The sequence below is a fragment of the Xenia sp. Carnegie-2017 genome, unplaced genomic scaffold, assembly GCF_021976095.1.
Source record: "Xenia sp. Carnegie-2017 unplaced genomic scaffold, XeniaSp_v1 HiC_scaffold_22, whole genome shotgun sequence".
NCBI lineage: Eukaryota > Metazoa > Cnidaria > Anthozoa > Malacalcyonacea > Xeniidae > Xenia > Xenia sp. Carnegie-2017.
This window is the reverse complement of record NW_025813485.1, coordinates 14861371-14883019: the sequence shown is the minus strand read 5'-3', so window position 1 is coordinate 14883019 and position 21649 is coordinate 14861371. Positions and strand designations below refer to the sequence as shown.

Genomic DNA, 21649 nt, shown 5'->3' with positions numbered 1-21649 from the left:
ATTCTACCAGTGGCGTAACAGCACAACCGGGTCCCGTGATAGAAATATTAAAAGCCCCCCCCCCACTCGATAATCACATTAAAATCTAATAACCACCACAATATATTACAATATACATAATTTAGTACGCACTCTCCTTTAATTTTAAACCAAAATCATGAAAAAGACAAACAATGCATGCAATTAAACCAAAAAAACTTCTCAATCCTTCTTTTTTTTCGGCGAACGTATGAATAAGGTTTTCAGTGCCTAATAACTGCGTTTCATTATTCTCAATTGAAAGAACTGCCAGTGAGTCCAGGCGATTTTGAGCAATGATTTGAAGTTGATTTGGAAAGAATCAATGATAATATTAGTAGTTTTAGCTTCAAACATTCTTGTTCTTTGGTATGATTTCGCTGTCAAGCATTTAATTTTAAATTTTTATATGTAAATTTATCCCGTGCAATTTTTCTTGATTGAATCCATAGTTTAATGAAAACATAACCTTCCAGGTGAAGGTAATAATAATCTTATAATCTGACAGGGGCCCCTTAGGCCAGGGGGACTGGGTTCATTCACGCTGAGCCCATAGTAGTTAGGCCACTGCATTCTACTTTAGAGTAAACTAGTACTAAGTTGTAGGGCGAGGGTAGACACAATACAACGAGAAGACATTTTATGTGCTGGACGCTGACTTTTACCTGATAAGTTTTTTTTATGAAAATAAGGGAAACTTGTACACGTGCTCACTCATCTGATGAGCAATCTCTGAAAAGCCAAGAAACATAACACGAAAACGATTGTGTATGAGAATTCTTTTCACTTTGGCACTGTTGTAGAATAGAAAATTGCTTCCAAAGAAAAAAAGCTGGAAAGAAAAATGCGTCGTATGAAATTAAGAATAAAATGACCGGAAACCCGAGAATTTCCCGACAGACTATGTTTCCACCATACACAGGTATTCCCAAAGCCTAATTTAGCCATTTGCCCTAAAATCTCCCCATTACAACAATGAAGGAGAGTCAGTGGCGAAGTCAGGATCTTCTGTCGAGAGCAGTCAATGAAATAACTGCCATTTAAAAAATATACTACATGTAAAACATAGCATTTTAAGGGGCCAAAAATTTTGCCAGAATGGGCCTGCCCCCCTGGCTACGTCACTGAAGAGATTTCAAGGATTTTAATTCTTTTTGCATGAGTACATACTGAACCGGAAGAAACTTAAAGTCTTAACCCCATAAAAAACTTGCAGCATGCTTGATCAGTTTTCACTTTATCTGTTCTTAGTGAGTGATCACTTCATCTATCGTTCGGAGTGAATGGTCAGTTTCTATATCACTTTGATAATATATTTAAGGTAGCGTGTCGAATCTATACTCAAATTGAAAAGTTCTGCAAAGATATCAGTCTTTCCGGCATGCTCAAACGGGTCGAGACAATTACAGACGCCTGTTGATAAACCACCTGGGTCAAATTAAAATTGATTTTGTTTATTCAGAAGAATTGTGAAAATTTATGGTTTGTGTCTTTCTATATTCAAGATTTTTGGGCGAAAGAAAAATATGTCGATCTGCTTCACGCTGCGCCTTGTGACATTACTCTTTCTTGGACGTTTAACGTTGTGCTTTGAGGGAACCGGCAACCAATTCAATTCAACGGTATGTAATGTACTCGTCTGTTGCAAAGAGTAGAAATTTACAAAGACACATCATAAATGGTAATAGAACCATTTACACTGACCTGACAAAAAATACATTTTTCAAATTAGATGGGTATAATCAACGCATGAAATTCTCGAAACAAGTTCTTTGAATGTGCTACGACACAATGTGTGTTTTGTGCTCATTAGCATAAAGTGCGACGTGCAGGTATAGATTCATCTGCTAAGGATTTTTGCCTTTCCACAAAACTATTGCATAGCACTCAAATTAAAAATACACGCATGTTATATATCATTGATATTGTGTTTAATGTATTGAGTCTTCACGATTTTATCACTTCCGATGATTTTTATGCGTTAAGTCATCAGAACTTACAAACATATATTGATTGAATGTTTTAATTGATATAAGAGTCTGATAACTGTTTATAAACAGAAACTTGTCCCTTTAATTTAGAATATAACATTTTCTAGATTAGAATCAGCACATTACATTCACTTTGTCTATTGACAGTAAATTTATGGAAGCTGACAAATGTTATACCACGCGATAAAGAAAGGATAAAGGATTGTCATTTTGCTTATGACAATCATTTGATGCTATAATTGTCGCTTTTCTTTTTACTTTGAACTTTATGGATTTAATAAAACTTTCTCAGCGGAAGAACAGATAAATTAAAAAGCAAAATTTCCTTAAAAGTCATTTGGCGTTAACTGCTAAGAATTGGATGTATGACAAAGTGCAATAATATTTTTCGTTTTTTCTTTTATATTCTGTCAACGCTTACGTTTATGGTTAAATTGTGAGGTCACAACCTTTTCGGAGAGAAATTCTCTTAACAAAAGATAAACACAAGCAACCATTTCTAATCAGTTCCAACTTCAAAAGGAAAAAAAGAAACGGTATTTGATCCGACAATGCTTGCGTATAAAAATGAAATCATAAAAAATAATTGTTTTGATACCCTTAGAAGTTGTTTGAAGATTGAATTTTTTATTGTACAAATTAGCACGAGATAAAGATAAATGTTTCACTCCTACGTAGACGCTCACTCAATTTGAAGAATATCATAGATTCATGAATCTCAATAATAGTTACAATCCAGAGAAATAGACATTTGTTTTTCATATGCACATGTTATTAATTAAATGATTTTGCGTAACATATAGCGTAACTCTTCATGCTTCAAACGCTGGTTAATTAATAAATATCACCATAAAATTATATCAACAGCTAGCTTTACCATGTGCGTCACATTTTGTTGTGTTCATTTGCATGTATTTCTATGTATAGCCTAAAATCTTTTGTATTAAAATTGTATGTCAATTTGCATGTTTAACTTTACCAGCGCCATATAAATGAGGATGTGCATGAGCAGTGAACTGTCAAGGGGTCGAAGTTTCTTGAATAATGCACTATACCCATAACTGAACTTCATCGCTCATCAATGCATTAAACATAAAAAACCGACCTAGTTTAATACAAACTGCTCTTGGCAACTGACAGACGTATATGCATATAGACAGATGATATTAAAACAAATTACAGCCTTTTATAATTTAGATAGATCTAGAAAAAAAGATAACATATGTTAGTACATACTTTGTCTGCTTAAAGCCTCGATATTTTTGAGTGGATGAGAAGATAAGTTGAGGGCTATATTTGGCTAGTTCGCCTGGTCTATGTAAGCCGAGATAAAATCTTGATAAGGTTGACTTTGGAAAGCCATACGTTACTTTAATTACGTGTTGAAGGACGAAGTTATAATAATTTTTTTGCAACCTTCATCATCATAGTACATAACATTTTGCTTTTGTAAAGTAAAGCTAAATTGGGTGCGTTACTGTGCGTACATCTAACATATAGAACCAAGTTAGTTCTTATGTTCAGGAAATTATCTTACATTATAAAGCAACAGCTTGCTATTTTTGAATTGTTGACATGTTTGTGGTTAAACAGTCTGGGACATGTTATTTTATACAAAAAAAAAGGCAGGGCTAGCAGTTGCCTCAGAGAAGAAAACATAAGGTAATAAATGAAAATATTCTTTATTTACTGCTTTGCACCGTTATATGATATAACCGAGTTTTAAATGACGTCATTATTCAAGAACTTTGCCTAATTCAATTTTAGATTACCGATTATGTTGACAAATTCCATGCGTAATAATTTTTTGAATGCCAAAATAGGAATGGTCTTAAAAGACATTTGTTGACTTCAAACAAAGAAGTCATAAGTTTTTTAACAATTTCACGCCATAGAAATATACTGTGATGACATTTCCAACCCAGGAAAACTGGAGGAAGACAAACACGAAGACACCGCCATAGCAATTGTTGATAAAGACTTTCAATTTACTTAGTCGAGTGTCAATTACGGCGTCTGCCATCTCGGCACAATCTTTGCGATTATAGGTGATGTGTTTGTCTTGAACAAAAACAATATAATTTAGCATAATATGTCATCACTTTTGAGTTAACTTCATTATTACATAGAAGAATAGACAATAATTTGATGAAATATAATGTATACGAGGTCTGGTTTTCACTTTCAAAAGCAAGCAACATGAATAAAAACTGATGACGACTTTTGTATCTTTCATTGACTACAGCAAGTGAAACAGCAAATGGCTTAGATTAAAGCGCTAACACTTTTCTTCATTTTCTGGTTGCTTTAAGAATCACACGCAGCTATTAAAATAATATCCTGAAAGATGAGCTACTTGAACGGATACAATTGCCATTCTCATTGATTGAAATTTAAAAACATCCCACGTTTACTGGTGTTTTTTCTGATTAGCTGCGCAAAGTGCGCATCGAGGGGGTCTAATTGTACTCTATATCCATCATATCAAAGAGTGGCAAAAATGTATCAAACTAGTTACTTGTATTTTTAATCCACTTAGCAAAACAAACATTCATTCAAACATACATGATTATATCGTTTTATATATGATTATAAGTAGATGAAGTAAAAACTTTCATACATGTAATGGATAAATTTATATCATACACTAACGAGGTCAATTCATTATCACAGCCAATCTCATTAAAGTTAAACCCAAAAACAAAACACCTTACGCAAATAATTTTCTCTAAGCAAAATATTTACGTAAAAGCATACCGTAAGATGTATCTGTTATTGACCGGATGTAGCTAAGGGCGTACCTAAAAATTTTTTTTACATATGTGATATGTGAAACCGACTATATATGGACTGGTCATAAAAACTGAATAAAAAATTTCTTCAGATAAACATTTGCTCAAAATTTCTTTGGTCTTCAATCGTTGTTTGTTTTGGCGCACATGCAACAGTAGCTAATTCTGGCTAGTACCCTCGCTCGAGTACATTTTTATTTCCCTCTTGAGCAATTTCCATCAAACAGTTAAAAAATGAAGGAGTTGGTTGCACGATAAAGGTTTTTTCATCGTTTGAAAAATCCTAAGTAATCCAAAACATTGCACATAACCATGCTGAGGTGGAATGCCAAAATTTTAACAAGAGATCTCTGATTTATATACATTGCAACTGTTTTAACATTTAAGGATCCCAAAACTTTAAATAAGATTTTAACAAGAGAGTGGGTTGACTGCGTCCAATTCACACCTAAAGATTTTTGAACGATACGGGGCCTCCCAGATCTAAGGTTATAATTTTTGACTTAAATCATTTCTACAACAACCATTTCGGCTTGAAATGTTACCCAGGAGCCAAAATTCTTACAATGAAATTAAACATTATGCAATAGCTATAGATGTGTACAAATATAAAAATAACGTTTTGTTTAGATTTCAAACGAAGTACATGAAACACCATTCAATGGGAAAAAGTCAACTTTTGGAAAGAAAGTTCAAGGTATACTTTTTTATTGTTTTTGCTTGAGTTGTCATTAAAACGCCTTAATGGTACACGTTTTATATGAGCAAGATAAACATTATTTAGTCTGCTTGAGTGAGATTCAGGTCTTTAATCTTATGACATATTCCTGCTGTGGGAAAAATAAAAACATCAATTTGTGCAATGGGAAACACTAAAGTTTCATATACTTCCCCGAGAACAATCGTAGACGGCATTCGAAACTCGTTATTTTTGCCTCTGTGTGTTTTCACATCACACGATATTAATGCTGTACGAGGCAAATATGTACATCTTGACTTCCTGATAAGATGTGTTATACCAAAATTTGTCTTTAAAAGTTTGGCACTTAAACGCTTTATGCACTTAAACGTTTTATTCCTTCATCGTTTTCTTCATCAAAAATAGTAAAATTTTAAGTATTATTGAGCGTTCAAGGTAGACTGGGAGAAACCAGCTCCCCTTCTTTTTAAGATTACATGATTTGAATTTTTGTTTAAATTCTGTGCAAACGTTATCTTTTATTTATACGCAACGTTTTATATAGTATAGACTGCAGGTAATCTATAGACTAATTGAAGTGTTTAATGCAACATTTTATATAAGCTTTGTATTGAAGTTTTAAATTGAGCCATTTCTTCAATGTTTGACTCTTGTTACTTTGAGATTTTTGCTTGTAGCTAATATAAACATCATCTCCCGCTTCTTTGTAAAGTTTGAAAAGACATCCCAGCAGTGTGCCTTGATGATGAATTTTTTATTGCTTAACTAACTTAGTTGGAGTTAGCTACACCTCAGTTAGTGAAATTTTCAAACTTTTTTTGATTTGTATCACTTGTAGTTTATATCAAGCACTCAACTAACTATACATAGTTTTATTCATCATCGAATGACCTCCAGAGGTTGATAAACTTGAAATCAAAATATAGATACTATCATGAAACCATCCACTACACTGTGTTTCACTCCTTACGTCGAACATCCGGTGAATGAAAACAATAAAAAAATATTGAGCACTCTTTTATCTTGTGTACTTTCTATTCAATTTTATATATAACAGTTAATACAGTTTTGCCTGGGCCATGTGAACGCCATTTAAAACGCGTGGAGTCGTTCATATTTCCACCAAAGTTTCGTCCATTTATTCCTTTGTGTGACAACAGTGGATTCTACCTTCCATTGCAATGTCATCAGTCGAGTGGATATTGTTGGTGTGTAGACAAAAATGGCAATATGAAACATGGAAGTAGAACTAAAGGGGAAATTGACTGCGGTAAGCAAGAAAAACAATGTTTTGTAAATATACAATACAATAAAATTGGTTAAATCTGTATTTTTTCTGGCATTTCTAAAATCCTTGGGGAAGTTGCATTTTATACGATAGTTATCCCACAATGTACAACGGTACTTGCTACAGTTCAATTTTTACTGCATTGTTTTATAATGTCAGAGAAAACGTTCGTCAAGTAGATAAATATGCATGTATAAATATAAATAGAGATAATGATAATAATCTCATAAAAAATACTCAAAAAATGTTGTAAAAAAATTTTTTTAGTCTATAGAATGTAAAGATTGTGTGCAATGTTGTAATTTTTCATTTCGTGGTCTCTATAGGAATGAAAGCGTTGAAAAAACCTTGTGAAATTCATCGTACACATTCCCAGAAACTTCAAGCTAAAACACGTCAACGAATATTCATACCAAAGTGTAATGAAGACGGTTATTACTCACCAATGCAGTGCTCTAAAAAGAGCAAACATTGCTGGTGTGTTAATAAGAAGGGAAATATAAAAAGCGGATCAAAAGCAAAGACACTAACGGATTGCTTAAATCCAAAGTCACGTCAAGTTGAAGGTATATTTATCATAATATTCTAAACCAGGTTTCGTAATCCATTCCATCACAGATATATGCGTCAATATAAACATTATTTAATGCTTAATGATAAAATGTTACAAATTAAGGAAAAGTACAAGTTATACAACAATTACCCGCAAGTTGTACAAAATACAAGTCTAGCACAATTTTTTGTCGTTTTTAGGCAAAATTGTGAAAGATGCATTTTCGCGGAACGAAATAGCAAATGGTCCATGCGCAAGAGAAAAACACAGACAAAGTTTACAAAATGCGAAGACTGAACGTTTTAATCCAAATTGCGACGAGGACGGATATTACAATGCAAAGCAATGTCATTCTGGTTTCTGTTGGTGTTCTGACGGAGAAGGAAATCTTATTGCTGGAACAAGGAAAAAGGGAGAAGTGGATTGTGGTATGTATATATTATTATTGATTGATGAAAAACATACTCAGACGCACACTTTAGTCTTGGCAAAATAATGTTTCATTTGTAAATTTCAGTAAAGCTTAGATGTGTTTTTGGCATCTACAGCAATTATTCAACATGTTGGATGTATAGGGACTTGAGCAACAGATTAAAAAATTAAAAATAGCTTTTTTTTGAAACAGAAAACTTTTGAGACTTAGAAATTACATTAAAAATGTTGGCTATGACAAATTAATTACTCAAATGCATAGGACTTTCATGTGCTGAATGAGTCAAAAGATAATGTGTACAGCTAGATCTCTTATGACCTTCTGTTTTTAATCTAATGCATTTGGCACATAAAATTTTTGATATAGCATCAGAGGCGTAACTGGCGCTTTAATTGGGGGAGGGGGGTGTATATTCATATATTCAGTTGTGCTCTACTGATTTCTTTTGAAATTCAATTCACTTTCAAAAGAAATCAGTAGGGAATAACGGAATATATGAATATGCACCTCCCCAATTAATGTTTTAGTTATGCCTCTATGTGACATTATATTCCAGGAGCAGTATAAATGTTTCTATGTGCTACATTTATCGCAACCAATCACAACTGATTTTGGTTAAAATAACAATCATGATCAACATGGAATATAAGTCAAAATCTCAATCTGGAACTTAAGTCCTAAAATTGATACCCCCTGAAATAGCAGAGTCGACATAGCTCTAACTTCCATATAAAAAAAGAAATAACCTTTCTAAAGTGTTCGTACTGTTCAGAAGGTTCACTTTCAGGAAAAAATTGCATAAGTTCAATAATTACGGAGAAAATTACCATGCACCATCTCTGGTGTCATTCTTGTACATAATAGATTGAATTTACATATTTTCAAAGAAAAAAATCATATGAGATGAAAAAACCCGCATTTAATTAAATCTAATGATGCATTACTTCAAAGCAATTAACATTCTTTCTTTTACAACGATGGGCTATATTTCACCTACCTTCCCTCGAGTTCTCTCCTAAACACGTTTTCAGTACAGCCACATTACATTTTGCCGAATTGTAGACCAAGCCTTGGTCGATTTTTTGTATATTTCGAGACCATTGCTGACAAAATAATATTTCAATAAATCACACTTTTCGGTTTTCTTGATTATAGTAGTATCACGGAGCAATACGTTCCAACCAAAAAATTGAAAAGATTAGCGGTATCTGTTAGGGAAAACCTCTCATAACAACTTTAGTATCGAAATTTAAAAGTCAAAAATAACATGTGCGTCTCGCGTGATCTTCGAGAAACAGTCTGTAAATATTATTATAATGATTTCAAAAGGTATTTCACGAAGGGTGAAATTTTTTTTATTATGTAGCATTTTTTCTTATGCTACAAAAGTTAATAATTTCATTTAATCTTGCAACCGTTCATCGGTACAAATACAAAACATTCTTTTCTTGAAATATGCATTATTACCATAGATAATTACCATTACAGTTTGCATTCGCAAGAAACAGGAAGTAAATGCTTTGTGACAGTGATATGCGTTCCCCCCCTGTCTAGTACTAGTAACTCACCATCATTGTTTTGAATTCCGATCATGAATTTGCTTTGTGAGGTTATCGGTAATCTTTTCAATTTTTTGATAAACCACAATGTATTGTTCCCCGATACTACAATTAAAGATACATATGAAGATCGATGAGTGTGATTTATCAAACAAAGAACCGACGACACTTTGCAATAGCGGCAAACTTGACAAAAAGTACGTGTGCCAAATATCTAACATAAAAGATATTTCTTGTAAATGAAGTGCACACAAAGTGTTAGCGATAATAGTCCAGGTCTGAATGTAAAAATAATTAAGTGACTTCAGTTGTGGAGTAAGTTCATACCGACAAAAAGAATTCTGTTAAAGGTGATCACTTCTCAGGTTTCAAAGATCCTTCACTTTCTAAACATAGTTAAATTTTTTTTTTCAGATGAGGATTTTTTATCTGGGCCTCCTATGCAAATAAAGGTTAACTGTCTAACCAAACGAATGGAAGGAATAAAATCTTCTCATAAGAAGAAAATTTTTGTACCCCTTTGTACACCTGATGGTTCGTATGCACCATTGCAATGTGATCCAGCTACACATAACTGTTGGTGTTCTGATAAGAAAGGAAACGAAATTCAAAATACGAGAACTAGAAGAACCCCAAATTGTTGTAAGTGCTTTATTTCAATTGTTGATCAATAATTTTTCCATAGACTGTATGGTACATTGTAGTCATAACTGCTCAACATATGTCTAAAATGTGTCATCCAAAACTTTGAAACATATAGTTAAGACGTAAGTTAACTTTTCTTATTATTGTATTGTTCAAACTCTTAATCATTGTGTCGCATGTTTGTTATTTTCTTCTTGTTTGTGGTGATCAATATAAAATGTAAGAGTTTATTCTCTTCAAAAGTATTTGAATTTTGGTCACTTTTTTTGAACATAACAATTTTCATAGTGCGCTCGTGGTATTTGAAATCATGCATGATGGATGTTGTTGTCCATTGGCTATACCCATATTCGCATGAGATTGCAATTTGTTCTGGTTACATATTGTCCCATTGTTACTGGTCACATGAAGCTCCACTTCTTAACTACCATATGAATCCAGCCTATCATGTTTTATCATCAGTCCATGAAGAGAAAAACTCATTTTCTTATTTGTATTTTTTGTAGTGACAAATCTTGGTTCAGGCAAACCACTTTGTTATGAATTAAAAAAGTATCTCAAAGAACTACCAGATCTTACAAGTATCTACATTCCTGTGTGCCAAAATAATGGCTTCTATCGCCCTTTGCAATGTAGCAGAGACAAGAAATACTGTTGGTGTGTTGATAAGAATGGATTGGAGCTTAAGGGGACTCTCATGTTTGGAAAGACTAAATGTCGTAAGTTCATTGTTCACATTTACTCATAAAACAAAAAAGAAGTTTGGAAATTATTGCTCATTTCAAACACAATCTTTGAAAATATATTGCTATTATTATATTAGCTTTATAGTGACAGCAACTCATGATGTAATGATATTTCTATCAATTATTCAGCTCAACAAACGGTTAGATTAACTTTACCAAGGAAAACGGTAGCTGCTCCTTGCTTTCGACACAAAGAAAAAAGAAAACGGCTTTTCAGGCTTGTGCGTCGAAATTTATTCAACCCACGATGTAACAAAGATGGATTTTACGATGTTAAACAATGTCATGGTAAATATTGCTGGTGTACGGATCAAAATGGAAAAATGTTAAGAGGAACAAGAACAAAAGGGAATCTCCGTTGCAGTAAGTTCATACAAACACTAGCTTTGTCTTTAATGCAAAAATAGTTGATTCGTAATCGCTGCTTCTGGTCAATGCTCATCAACTTTTGGACAATTTTCATTTTATATTATGGTTAATGCTTAATGAATTATATTCCTGCACAAAAAGGATGTTGCAATAGAACAGTGTTAAAATACGTTGACAAAAAATATTTTCGTGGGGATGTTTTCCAAGCATCGGCCCATAGCTGGAAAAATTTAAAAAAAAATTGATAAAACTTTTTTGTATGCTTGTCTTCCATTAACGTTCAGATCGCTAATGTGTTGAAAGTGCTAAAAAAGCACCCGAAGGTTGTGTAAATTTAAGGTGTTGTTTTAATTCTAATATAAAACATAATATAAATTTGGCACTCGAAAATATTAGCTCCTGACGTTTGGAAATGTGTGGGCGTGTCGTTGTCTATTGTGTAGTGTCATTGTGGATTAGTTAAAGTAATGTGTTTGATTGTTCGTTTTTCAAGGTTTTAGCGTTTAGCAACCGAGTAATGGAGTACAAAAGTTCAATAAATTATCGAAGAAAATTGTTTGTGTCCTTCACAAACAATAGTAAGCAATTACACTTCGGTCTCAATGGAGTAGCGATCATATCAGAGACTTTTTCTATCAATTATGGGATGTTAAGTTTTATTCTTGCTGAGGCAGATAACATTGAGAATGAGAATCAACTCTTGTCTGAATTTCAATGAACTCAGTGATCAATTAACACTAATACTAACGTTATTAATATTATTTTAGTTGATCCTAGGAAACGCAGTCTAAAGCCATGTTTTGCTCAGCGCCTACAATCTTTAAGGATATCGTTAAAAAAGAAACCGTATACACCCCAATGCGAGAGTAACGGTGAATACAAGCGTTTGCAATGTAATGTTTATACTGGAGTGTGCTGGTGTGTTGATTTACATGGAAATGAAGTACGCGGCTCAAGGACAACACGGACTCCAACTTGTTGTAAGTTCTAATATCAAAACACTTGAATGCAGAAAATCATTCCATTATGGCGATTTCCTATATTTTTGGGGTTGAGATTTTCCACAATTTAGTTGAAACATAGCTGGTCAACTCAACTAGATATCATCCCAATTTTTACCCGAATTTCTACGTTCATGTCTACGTCAATTTTCTCCGATTAGAAAGACATGTAAGAAGATGGTTTATTTGGTTCTAAATATAGTAGAATATACTTAGCGTAAGAACTTATTTAAATCAGCTTTTTCACAGTAAGAATGAAGCCATATGATACGAACGGAATCTGTCGTCCAAACTTTGATATAAATCAACCTTTGAAAACTGCCCTTGTTACGTAACAGCTAAAATATTGTGTCAATATCATCCTTCATTAATGCTTTTTTCTAGTTACCAGCGCCTTTAATTCTGTTGAAGAAGGACCCTGTGAAATTTTAAAATCACATGTGGCTAAATTGCCACCTAATGGCAAAGTTTACGAGCCCGTGTGCGAAGGCAGCGGTCTTTTTCGGCCGGAGCAATGTGGAAAGACCAATGGATTTTGCTGGTGTGTGTTGCATGATGGAACTGAAGTTCAAGGATCTCTTACTCGGGGACAACCGGATTGTCGTAAGTACAAAAGATCATGTCAGCTGTCAACTGAGTATGTTTTGTTTTTGTAATCTTATCGCAGGTGTATATTACAGGGTATATGTGTTTGATCTAATTATTTCGTGTAAATGAAATGAGTTCACCTTTTACCTTAATTTAGGCAGGAAGAGATTGCCTGCAGCGCCTCGTCTTCAAGGCCCATGTGATCAACATCTTGCACACGTCAGCACTATCATATCAAAAGATCGTAGACATTTTTATACACCAACATGTGACAACAAAGGTTATTATACACCTCTTCAATGTGATAACGGACGAAAATGGTGTTGGTGTGTTGATAAATACGGCGCCATGAAAAAGGGAACTCGTATAAAATCTTTAGAAAAAATACCCATTTGTGGTAAGGATGACAATGAGAATATTTTGTGGTTTTTATTCTTTAGTATGCTTGAATAAAGGAAGGCTTGTTACTCAGTTTATATATGACTATGATGAAAAAATAATGATCAAATTTTATATCTTGTACACTTGACACTCCTGCTACATTAAAACCTGCTTCTTATGGAATACATAAAAGAACAAATTTTTCACCAATACAAAAGAAGATGTATTATCAGTTTTACTTTTACATGAAAACTTTTTACTCTATCTGGGTGTCAAATCGACTGTGTTACATACTCTGAGTGTTCATAGGGCTAGACTCATGCTAGTTTAAAGTTACTACTATCATTCTTCAAAGTTCTCGTTCAATGGTCTCATCTTCGATTGTCACCGGCATTTTTGCTCTGAAAGATTTCGCAATAAAGGCTGATGTCCATTCAGTGCAAATTGTCGCGCCATCGACTTTTTGAGATCACTTACTTTTCAATTGTAAGCTCTCGACCGGAACAGTTTCACACTGCTGCACGCAATTCAAAAGAAAGTGGTCGCAAAAAGTCGATCGCGCGACAATTTGCACTGAATGGAAATCGGGCTTTACACATAATAAAGTATGACTAACACAATTTGCTCTGGTTAGGGTTGTCATTTTGTCTTAACTGAATTGTCATAGTAAATGTTTCACCAAACCAGGATGTGTTTCACCTCTCTGCTTTTTGTTTTGAGCGTAATTAAGATAGAAGAATGTCGATGTTTCGAAGACTGAGCTCAATAATCATTTCATGGATCCATTACAAATAACGATTATACCATTGAGAAGTTATTAACATCTCTCTTTCGCATTGCAGACGAGAATTTATTGAAACCATGCGTTGCATTCAACAAAAAGAGACAAAGACCAAGTGAATCAAACAGAAATCAATTACTTTATAAAGCTAACTGTAAGACAAATGGACATTTTGCACCTCTACAGTGTGATGTTAAAAGTGGGAATTGTTGGTGTGTTGATGATAGAGGACAAATGATTGCAGGAACAATGATATACAAAAGACCTTATTGTGGTAAGTAAGATTTACAAATTACTCAGTAACTCCATGATTAACACTCCCTATATGATAATAATTATTTCGCGAATAGGTAACAGGCAACGAAAATGTGAAAACGAAAGAAGAAGAATTTTGTCCCAAATAAGACCTACGATGTCCCCTCCGTCTTGTGATATTCACGGATATTATAGTCGTCTACAATGTGATCATATATCAGGAGAATGTTGGTGTACTGACAGGAATGGCAATAAAACTCGTGGGACAAGAGTGAATGGAATACGAGATTGCGGTAATTGAACTTCTTTACTCGCACGATGAAATAATTAATGATAAAGTGGAATTCCTTTTTATACTACCTTAGCTTATCGTAGTCGATACTATTTACTATTTATAATTAGCGGTATTTAGTTGGCTACATTGTAGAAGGGCGTGTGTACCACCATCGGTAGATTTAGTACAATTCAAATGATAGACCAAAAATAGTTTTAAGTATCTTTACTGGCCAACATATAAAACGCTTCATATGTTGATCCCTCATCTTATTGACCATTCATACATTTGCTATACATGGTGATCTTAACTTTTCTTTACGGTATTTCAGGTCAGTTACCAAGGCCATGTGACGAACACGCCTCAGCAGCATCCGAGGCAGACAATGTATTCGGAGTGTTTGTACCAAGATGTAATTCACAAGGCTACTATAGTAGACTTCAATGTCATGAACAAACTGATATTTGCTGGTGCTCAAATTTAGTGGGAGTGGAAATCCCCGGAACAAAGATGAAAGGACAACCAAGACCAAGATGTACCTTCTAAAGTCAACGAAAAATTATCATATATGCGATGTGTAGGATTGTAGTGCTTTATTGTAGATAAACAGATTTCAGAAATATTTTTGTGTGATTAGTTCGTTGTCTGATATGTTGTGATGTTTTTTTCTGAAGAACACTGTAGTGACAATTAATCTCTTTTTTTAACTTGACGAAGACGCCTTAAAAAGATGCCAGTTTGTGGTCATTTGCATTATATATTTTACTTATTTAGTTTGCGTTATTATTGTAAAATATATATCGAGAGCATATTTTTTAAAATTTGTAATTTTTTCCTCGTGTTATCCCTATGACTCTCCTACCTGAAGAATCTTCTCATTGACATGCGAAATGTCAATCTTCAATTTTATTTGCTTACTTGCTGTTTATTGATCTTTACATGTAATGTTTACTTAATGAAACCACTTTATTCAGCCAGCATCATCTCAACACTTACTGTTTGAAAAGTTAGCGATATAAAAGACAGCATCTGGGAAATAATGGTACCCGCCGCAATGTGCCGTGGTTCATGGTTGTTCATCAATTCGAATATTTTATTACAATCCATAAAAAAACAAAGCCGGTACACTCCCCTCACTTTTTTCATTTAAATTTCAAACGTTTTCTTTTAGAAAATCATTATTGAAAAAATGTTGCATGCTTCATTGTTTAGCTGACATCCTAACCGGAAATGCATAAAGTATTCAATACTCACAAAAGTGAGTTATTAAAACCTGTATAGACAGTATATGCTGTTATTCAATGTTATACATCTTATTAATGAGGTGCTCATACAAGTTACTTTGTAGATATGCAAAGAAATCAGCAAAAAGTGGTAGGTTATAAACTCTTAAATTTTGTATTATCTTATCTACAAGAATGACGATTAATTCAGTTCCGAGTTGACGCAAATTCAGCGAGACTGTTTGAATGTATAAAATACATCCCATATATTTAATGAACTGTTTAAAAGAATTAAATTTCTTCAAAATAGAAAGAAAATGTAAGTATTCTTCTTAATGCTAGTGGAATTTCTTTTGATGAAGACGCTTGACGTGGTACCTGAACACCAACAATGTATTATTAATATGAGGTTATATTTTTAAGAATTGTTTGTATTTCCGTGTTTGTAAGACGCAAGGAAGACGCGTAGAGAATATTGATTTTTTGTCCTGAGCAGAGCTCAATGAATGCTGCTTAAATGATTTAAAAGCTAATCACAAAATAGCATATTTACGTATTATAAGACTTTTGGTTTTTGGTGAAGTCTCATATCTTAATTTGCAAAGGCTTCTGCAGGATTTTAACACAATAACCCCCCCACCCCCCCGAAAATAGTATTATAAATGTGAATAGGAATAGAATGGAATGGAACAAAGTATTTGAAGTTGGAGGTTCAATAACTGAACTAAATCAAGCTATTTATTCTCACCATGTAAAATAATACTGCACTGCACAAGTTTCAATGTTGATCGCCAACATGTAATTGCAATAGTCTCCTGCTATGTGCTGCTTTTGTAAATGTATATTTTAAAGTAAATGGTTCCAACTTGAGCGTATCTTTACATGTTTGTAGTTGTAGATCGTCCTGGTTAGTAGAGTCCTGAGAAGGACAAACCTCATTTAGATTTTCTTTGCCATCTACTTTCATTGAGCAACTTTATACTTACATTAAATTAGTTTGAATAATGCTTATTATATATAAGTACTTCTGATGTCATCATGACTGTGACATGTGTTGCTGCCAGTTATGATTTTAATTTTCTCTCTTTGTTTGAAATATTATAATATCATGTTATAATTTTGGTTAATTCTTTCAGGTTCACTGTGGTTGGCTTACCAAGCAAGGTGGTAATCTACTAAAAAATTACAGAATGAGATGGTTTGAACTAAAGGGGGACATATTATATTATCAGAAAGAACAAGGTGTAAGAATTCCTTTATTTTTAAATTTTTACTTTTTTAATTTGGGAGACTAATTGGAGCTCTGTATTATCGAATTTTACTTGAGGTACATTTAAGATTAACATTTAAGTTTACCAAATTTGGATGTAGAAGTGACAAGTTTTTATAACTGGCTACTAGCTACGTGTATTTGCATTCATTTTACAGTTTTGCATGACTCAATCACTTTTCATTATTTTTTCATAGGATGGAAAACCATTGGGCGAAATCATGTTACCTGGCAACCAAATTATTAAGCATCCCGTGGATCCACAGAACGATCCGGGGAGATATAAAATGGAAATTTTACGTAAGTATTGAAGCAGATTTTTACAATGGAACCCTCAGGCAAACTTTAGACTATTAAACGTTGTCTTTCATAAATAAACTGGCTTTTTTGAAAGTTGTGCATAGGATTGTTGTGTAGGGTTTTCATTTACAAGATGACCTTTACAAGAAGCTATCAATCTTTGAGTTTGGATAGTTTTTGTGGATTGCTGGTCGAAACTCTTTGTTTGCGCATTTCTGTAGAGAGCTGTGGGTCCTAAATGTTATCTTTAAGTCAATTTTGTGATGTTTTTAAGTACCAGTCAGCAATAATCAAATATCTAACTAAATATTTGCTTTTGTCGCCACTGTTTGCTTTATTTTGCAGATTTTAGCATAACTCTGCCATCAATGGAGGAATGAAATAACCGTTAATTAAGGAAGCGCGATTTCTGAGTTGCATTCAATAAGTGTGAATGGGAGTGCGCTTTGGAATACAATCATTTCTTTCACCATGTTAACATTTTAATGAAAATCTTTCATATTTTAGCTGGGAATGGTAAAGTTGGTCCGATTAATGGAAATCACGAAACATATCTTTTGTCTGCGCAATCGGAAGCTGAAAGGGATAAATGGGTACAAGTCATTGAAAGAATTATATACGCGGTACGAATTGATGTAATGCATTGTTCTGCATTGGAGAACTCGTGTTTCAATTCAGAATTTCATTATTTGGCCTGAAGAACAGTTCATATATTAATTATTTTAGCCTCTTGGAGGGGGAATGTTCGGCAGAAATCTGGCGGAGACCGTCTTGTATGAACAGAAAAAGACTGGGGGATATATTCCTGTTTTTGTTGAGCGATGTGTTGAGTTCATTAGGGAGAAAGGTGACTATTTTTTACAGAACATGAAATTATCTTAAATCGAATGCTTGATGTCCATAGTATTGTCTGTCTAAGAATCGTTATCACTATGATTTTCAAAGGTCTAAGTGAAGAAGGCTTATTCCGTTTGCCTGGCCATCAAAAGCAAGTGTCAATCCTTCGAGATGCCTTCAATCGCGGTATATCACCTTAATGCTATATTAATTATTTAAAAATTGTTTTAAAGGTAGCAATTGCCTTGGTGAATGGCCAAACTAACCTAAGAGTTCTAAAAGGAACTGTTTTGCAATCAAAACACCAACCAATAGTTCTAAAAGGAAACGATGCATTTTGGCAGACTACTCATCAGGTGTCAACGTCTTATAAATGAGAACTTTAAGTCAAACATTTATAATGAAAAGAAAAGTGAGCGTCATCTCCAAATTGGGATATGACGCCTGAAACAAGGATAAACGTCATGCCGAAATGCATCGTCTTTTAGTTTTAAAACAGTTCTTTTTATAGAATTGGTATTTTGACTGTAAGACGATTCTTTTAAGAACTCTTAGGTTATTTTGGCCGCCCACCTTGGCAATTGCTATCTTTAAAACAATTTTTAGATTTACGAAATATAAAATATGTTTTAGGTAAAGATCCGACCTTGCCTGACGATACTGATGTACATACAGTAGCATCGTTGTTAAAGATGTATTTACGAGAACTTCCCGAACCCGTAATTCCCTTTGAAAATTTCGGACCACTAATCGCTACGATTGAATGTAAGCTGGAACAAAATCACAATTGACGAATTTGTTCATTATTTGCTTTTAAGACCTCCTTGTAGCCTCCTGCTCTGCCTGTATTGGTGTTATGTGTCACAATAATGTCATTGGAGGGTTACATTTACATTAACCTCTTGAAACATATCCCTACATACTTTGAGAGCATGCTCATAATGATAAATTATAACTTTGGAAAGGGGATGGAACCATTGGAGTCTGGATGTAACGTATAATTACATAAAATGGACTGTTTAATGCCGTACTCCTCATAATACTAAAATGACTACTCTGCATCGACAACATAAACCTATTCTTGTTCTTGTAAATGTATATTTCAATAATTCAAAGTAGGCAAAAATATTGCAGCAATTAACCATGATGCGCGTAGCTTTTATTCCCGTAAACTTTTGTTTGTGTACATAATGCATACTTGAATCATTTCTTGAAACATTGTCATATGTGGCAATTATAGACTATGAATTCATTTTTAGTTAAAACGAGTATGCAGTTCATGTATATGTAGCTATTCAGTTATTTGTAGCTATTTAGCTCCGGGAAAATAATCAGCCTTTAGCCAGCTAGTGCACAAAACAGTTCTAAAGGACATGTTAAAGTGCAGTCTGTTTCGATTATTTATAAGAATTGAGTCCTTTTATGAATTTCATAGTGTATGAACTACATGAAGAAGATGCTCTTCGAAAAATTTTAAATCAACTTGCTGAGATCCCGAAGACCAGTTATAACTTGCTGAAATATTTGTGGTAGATATAAGAACTATGAAACTATGAAAAATATTCCTTGAAGAAACAAAGCCAAAAGTTACAATTTATTGACCATTCTTGAATTATACTTAAAATTATAGCAAATTTAATGTATTTTAGTCGATTCCTTAACCAAGTTCATGAAAATTCGAAAGAGAATAAAATGACAGCTGATAATCTTGCCTTGGTATTTGGACCGAATATTTTAAGTCCTGAGGTATATGTATGACATATAACTTTAATTTTTATAGTTGGTAGGAATCTCAGTCTTCATGCCATTTTTATTAAGTAATGCCATTGAATCTTGTGTAACAGTATGTACCTACGTATAGAATCATTAAAAGTATTTTTTGTGTGGTGTGATTATTTGTATATTGTAGCAATTATAAAATATTTTTCAATTACCAATTATGAAACTGCAAGTGAAACATGTATCATCAACCAGTTGACGTTAACATGCGACTAACTTACGATTTTTCCCATATGTTTTACGTAGTCCGAAGCTGATCCACACGTACTCATGGAAAGTTCAACTATGATCACAAAACTTACAAAAATATTTATTTGTAAGCAACATGTTCTGTTCAAGAAAACGAAGGATGAAGAAGAATTTTTACAACGAAGACGGGAGTATGTAGCCTATTTTTAAGAATGAAATGAAAATTATCAAGTCACGCATAATTAAATTGCTTAATTTGTTGACATATATCTCTGTGCAATGATGTTAATTTTTTCTCACGGCATTATTTAGACGTGAAGGCAATCTTATTGACTTATCTTACATGGATAGCTCTGGAAGCCCAACTATTAACAGTGGTTTTGATTTCAACATGATACAGTCTACGTGCTCTGATATAAATTCCAACTCAATCGATGCTGTTGGAGCTAAGTCTGACAATGGTAAATTTCACTTAAAGATTGCTACTTAGAGATTTCCAAATGGCAAATGAATCCAGTTGTTTCTACCCTAGAATTTACTCATGGGTTTCATGCAGGGGCCGGTTGTACGAAGCCTGGATAGCATTGTACATCAAATAGTAAATTTTTCAAACTTGTGAAAAAGGTGGTTTCTTTACGATTTCAAAACTTTGTAATTCTTGAACCAACATTATAGTTCATTGATTGCCCTGTTCAAATCGTAGATTTTTCCCTTTTAACAGACTTTTAAGAGTTCATAAATATTGCTATCCAGAGGATAGCGCTATTCGGCTTTCGTGCAACTGGCCCCAGATGTCTCACAATTGTCGTAATATAAGCAAAGATAGCAAATGAAAGTGAACACTGTATTACTCACTAAAATATAGGAACTGTACAATTGAACTGTGTATATAGTTCAGTAACATGACCAGTCAATTTAGATATTTTTTTAAGGTGTTTAACTTGCTTTTTATGTTTCACTTTCTATACAAGCAGAAGCAATAGCAGAATTGGAGCATGAACTTGAAATACAAAGGCGACAGTATGAAGCAGAGATATCGGCGCTTACATCAAAATTAGAAGATGAGAAAAAAATTAGAAGCATGTTGGAATTAAGATTACAAGATGAAAAGCGAGCAAGGTACATATATGAACATATGGGAATTTTATTGATTGTATAATGCCTCTATTCGTTGCACTCGATGCGACTGAATAACTTACACCCTTAATAACTTCCATATTGGTAAGTTTTTAGTTTAGGATGAGTAACTACAAACATAGATCTGTTTCGTTTAGAGAACAGTTAAAAAATCTAAAATAGAACAGTTTTCTCTTCCTAAACATGACATACGTCCATTTTTAGAGTTGATCTAGAAAAAAGACTTCAGTTTCTTGAAAATGGAATTGATGAATTAGTTGCGTCAATGAGTTCTGGCAACGAAATAAAGGAACGTTTATCAGTTTACACGGAAAAGTAAATATCTTACACAAAATTGAAATTATGGAATAGCAATTTGATTTTAAAAAATGTACTATTCATTACTAAAAAAATTGTCATGAGAAATAATTACACATCTTATATGTAAATATAACATCTTATCAGATGACTAATTAATTGTAAATATACAAACGCTCTTATAAATACATTGATACATCATTCTTAGTGTGTATCTGATGTGCAGAAACAGTTTTAAAATTG

General features: G+C 33.4%; 2 protein-coding genes and 1 long non-coding RNA gene across 6 annotated transcripts; 2 read left to right on the top strand and 1 right to left on the bottom strand.

Annotated features, from left to right (window-relative positions):
* Window positions 1-1164: 1164 nt before the first annotated feature.
* On the top strand, window positions 1165-15185 carry LOC124446340 (thyroglobulin-like). Of its 2 annotated transcripts, none has more exons than XM_046997185.1 (15): window positions 1165-1304; window positions 1524-1640; window positions 5432-5498; window positions 6559-6771; window positions 7116-7355; window positions 7543-7770; window positions 9749-9976; window positions 10486-10698; window positions 10855-11088; window positions 11862-12074; window positions 12480-12698; window positions 12841-13080; window positions 13907-14119; window positions 14196-14393; window positions 14706-15185. In XM_046997185.1, exons 1-15 carry the CDS (start codon window positions 1302-1304, stop codon window positions 14918-14920), a joined length of 2841 nt encoding a protein of 946 aa, XP_046853141.1. In that variant the 5' UTR covers window positions 1165-1301; the 3' UTR covers window positions 14921-15185. The 2 variants fall into 2 exon arrangements, with proteins under 2 accessions (XP_046853141.1, XP_046853142.1); XM_046997186.1 differs by having other exon boundaries at window positions 1202-1339.
* Window positions 1457-1778, bottom strand: LOC124446341. The gene is made up of 2 exons (XR_006948406.1): window positions 1723-1778; window positions 1457-1657 (listed from the first exon to the last, which is right to left on the bottom strand). It is a non-coding gene; the product is annotated as an uncharacterized LOC124446341 (long non-coding RNA).
* Window positions 15186-15606: 421 nt separating the features above from the next.
* On the top strand, window positions 15607-21635 carry LOC124446884 (rho GTPase-activating protein 24-like). 3 transcript variants are annotated; one of them, XM_046997767.1, is made up of 13 exons: window positions 15607-15748; window positions 16734-16841; window positions 17065-17167; window positions 17675-17790; window positions 17894-18014; window positions 18113-18190; window positions 18638-18769; window positions 19440-19533; window positions 19654-19750; window positions 20030-20163; window positions 20285-20433; window positions 20947-21091; window positions 21314-21635. In XM_046997767.1, the coding sequence occupies exons 1-13, from the start codon at window positions 15725-15727 to the stop codon at window positions 21426-21428; spliced, it is 1416 nt and encodes a 471-aa protein (XP_046853723.1). In that variant the 5' UTR covers window positions 15607-15724; the 3' UTR covers window positions 21429-21635. The 3 variants fall into 3 exon arrangements, with proteins under 3 accessions (XP_046853723.1, XP_046853722.1, XP_046853724.1); XM_046997766.1 differs by having other exon boundaries at window positions 20944-21091; XM_046997768.1 differs by lacking the exon at window positions 18638-18769 and having other exon boundaries at window positions 20944-21091.
* Window positions 21636-21649: the final 14 nt, after the last annotated feature.

Coding starts and splice junctions, on each gene's coding strand:
- LOC124446340 (XM_046997185.1), top strand. Junction 10,699..10,854: donor GTTTGGAAAGACTAAATGTC/GTAAGTTCATTG, acceptor TCAATTATTCAG/CTCAACAAACGGTTAGATTA. Junction 12,699..12,840: donor TCGGGGACAACCGGATTGTC/GTAAGTACAAAA, acceptor ACCTTAATTTAG/GCAGGAAGAGATTGCCTGCA.
- LOC124446884 (XM_046997766.1), top strand. CDS start 15,725: ATGCAAAGAAATCAGCAAAAAGTG. Junction 18,015..18,112: donor TGAGTTCATTAGGGAGAAAG/GTGACTATTTTT, acceptor TGATTTTCAAAG/GTCTAAGTGAAGAAGGCTTA. Junction 18,191..18,637: donor TCGAGATGCCTTCAATCGCG/GTATATCACCTT, acceptor AATATGTTTTAG/GTAAAGATCCGACCTTGCCT.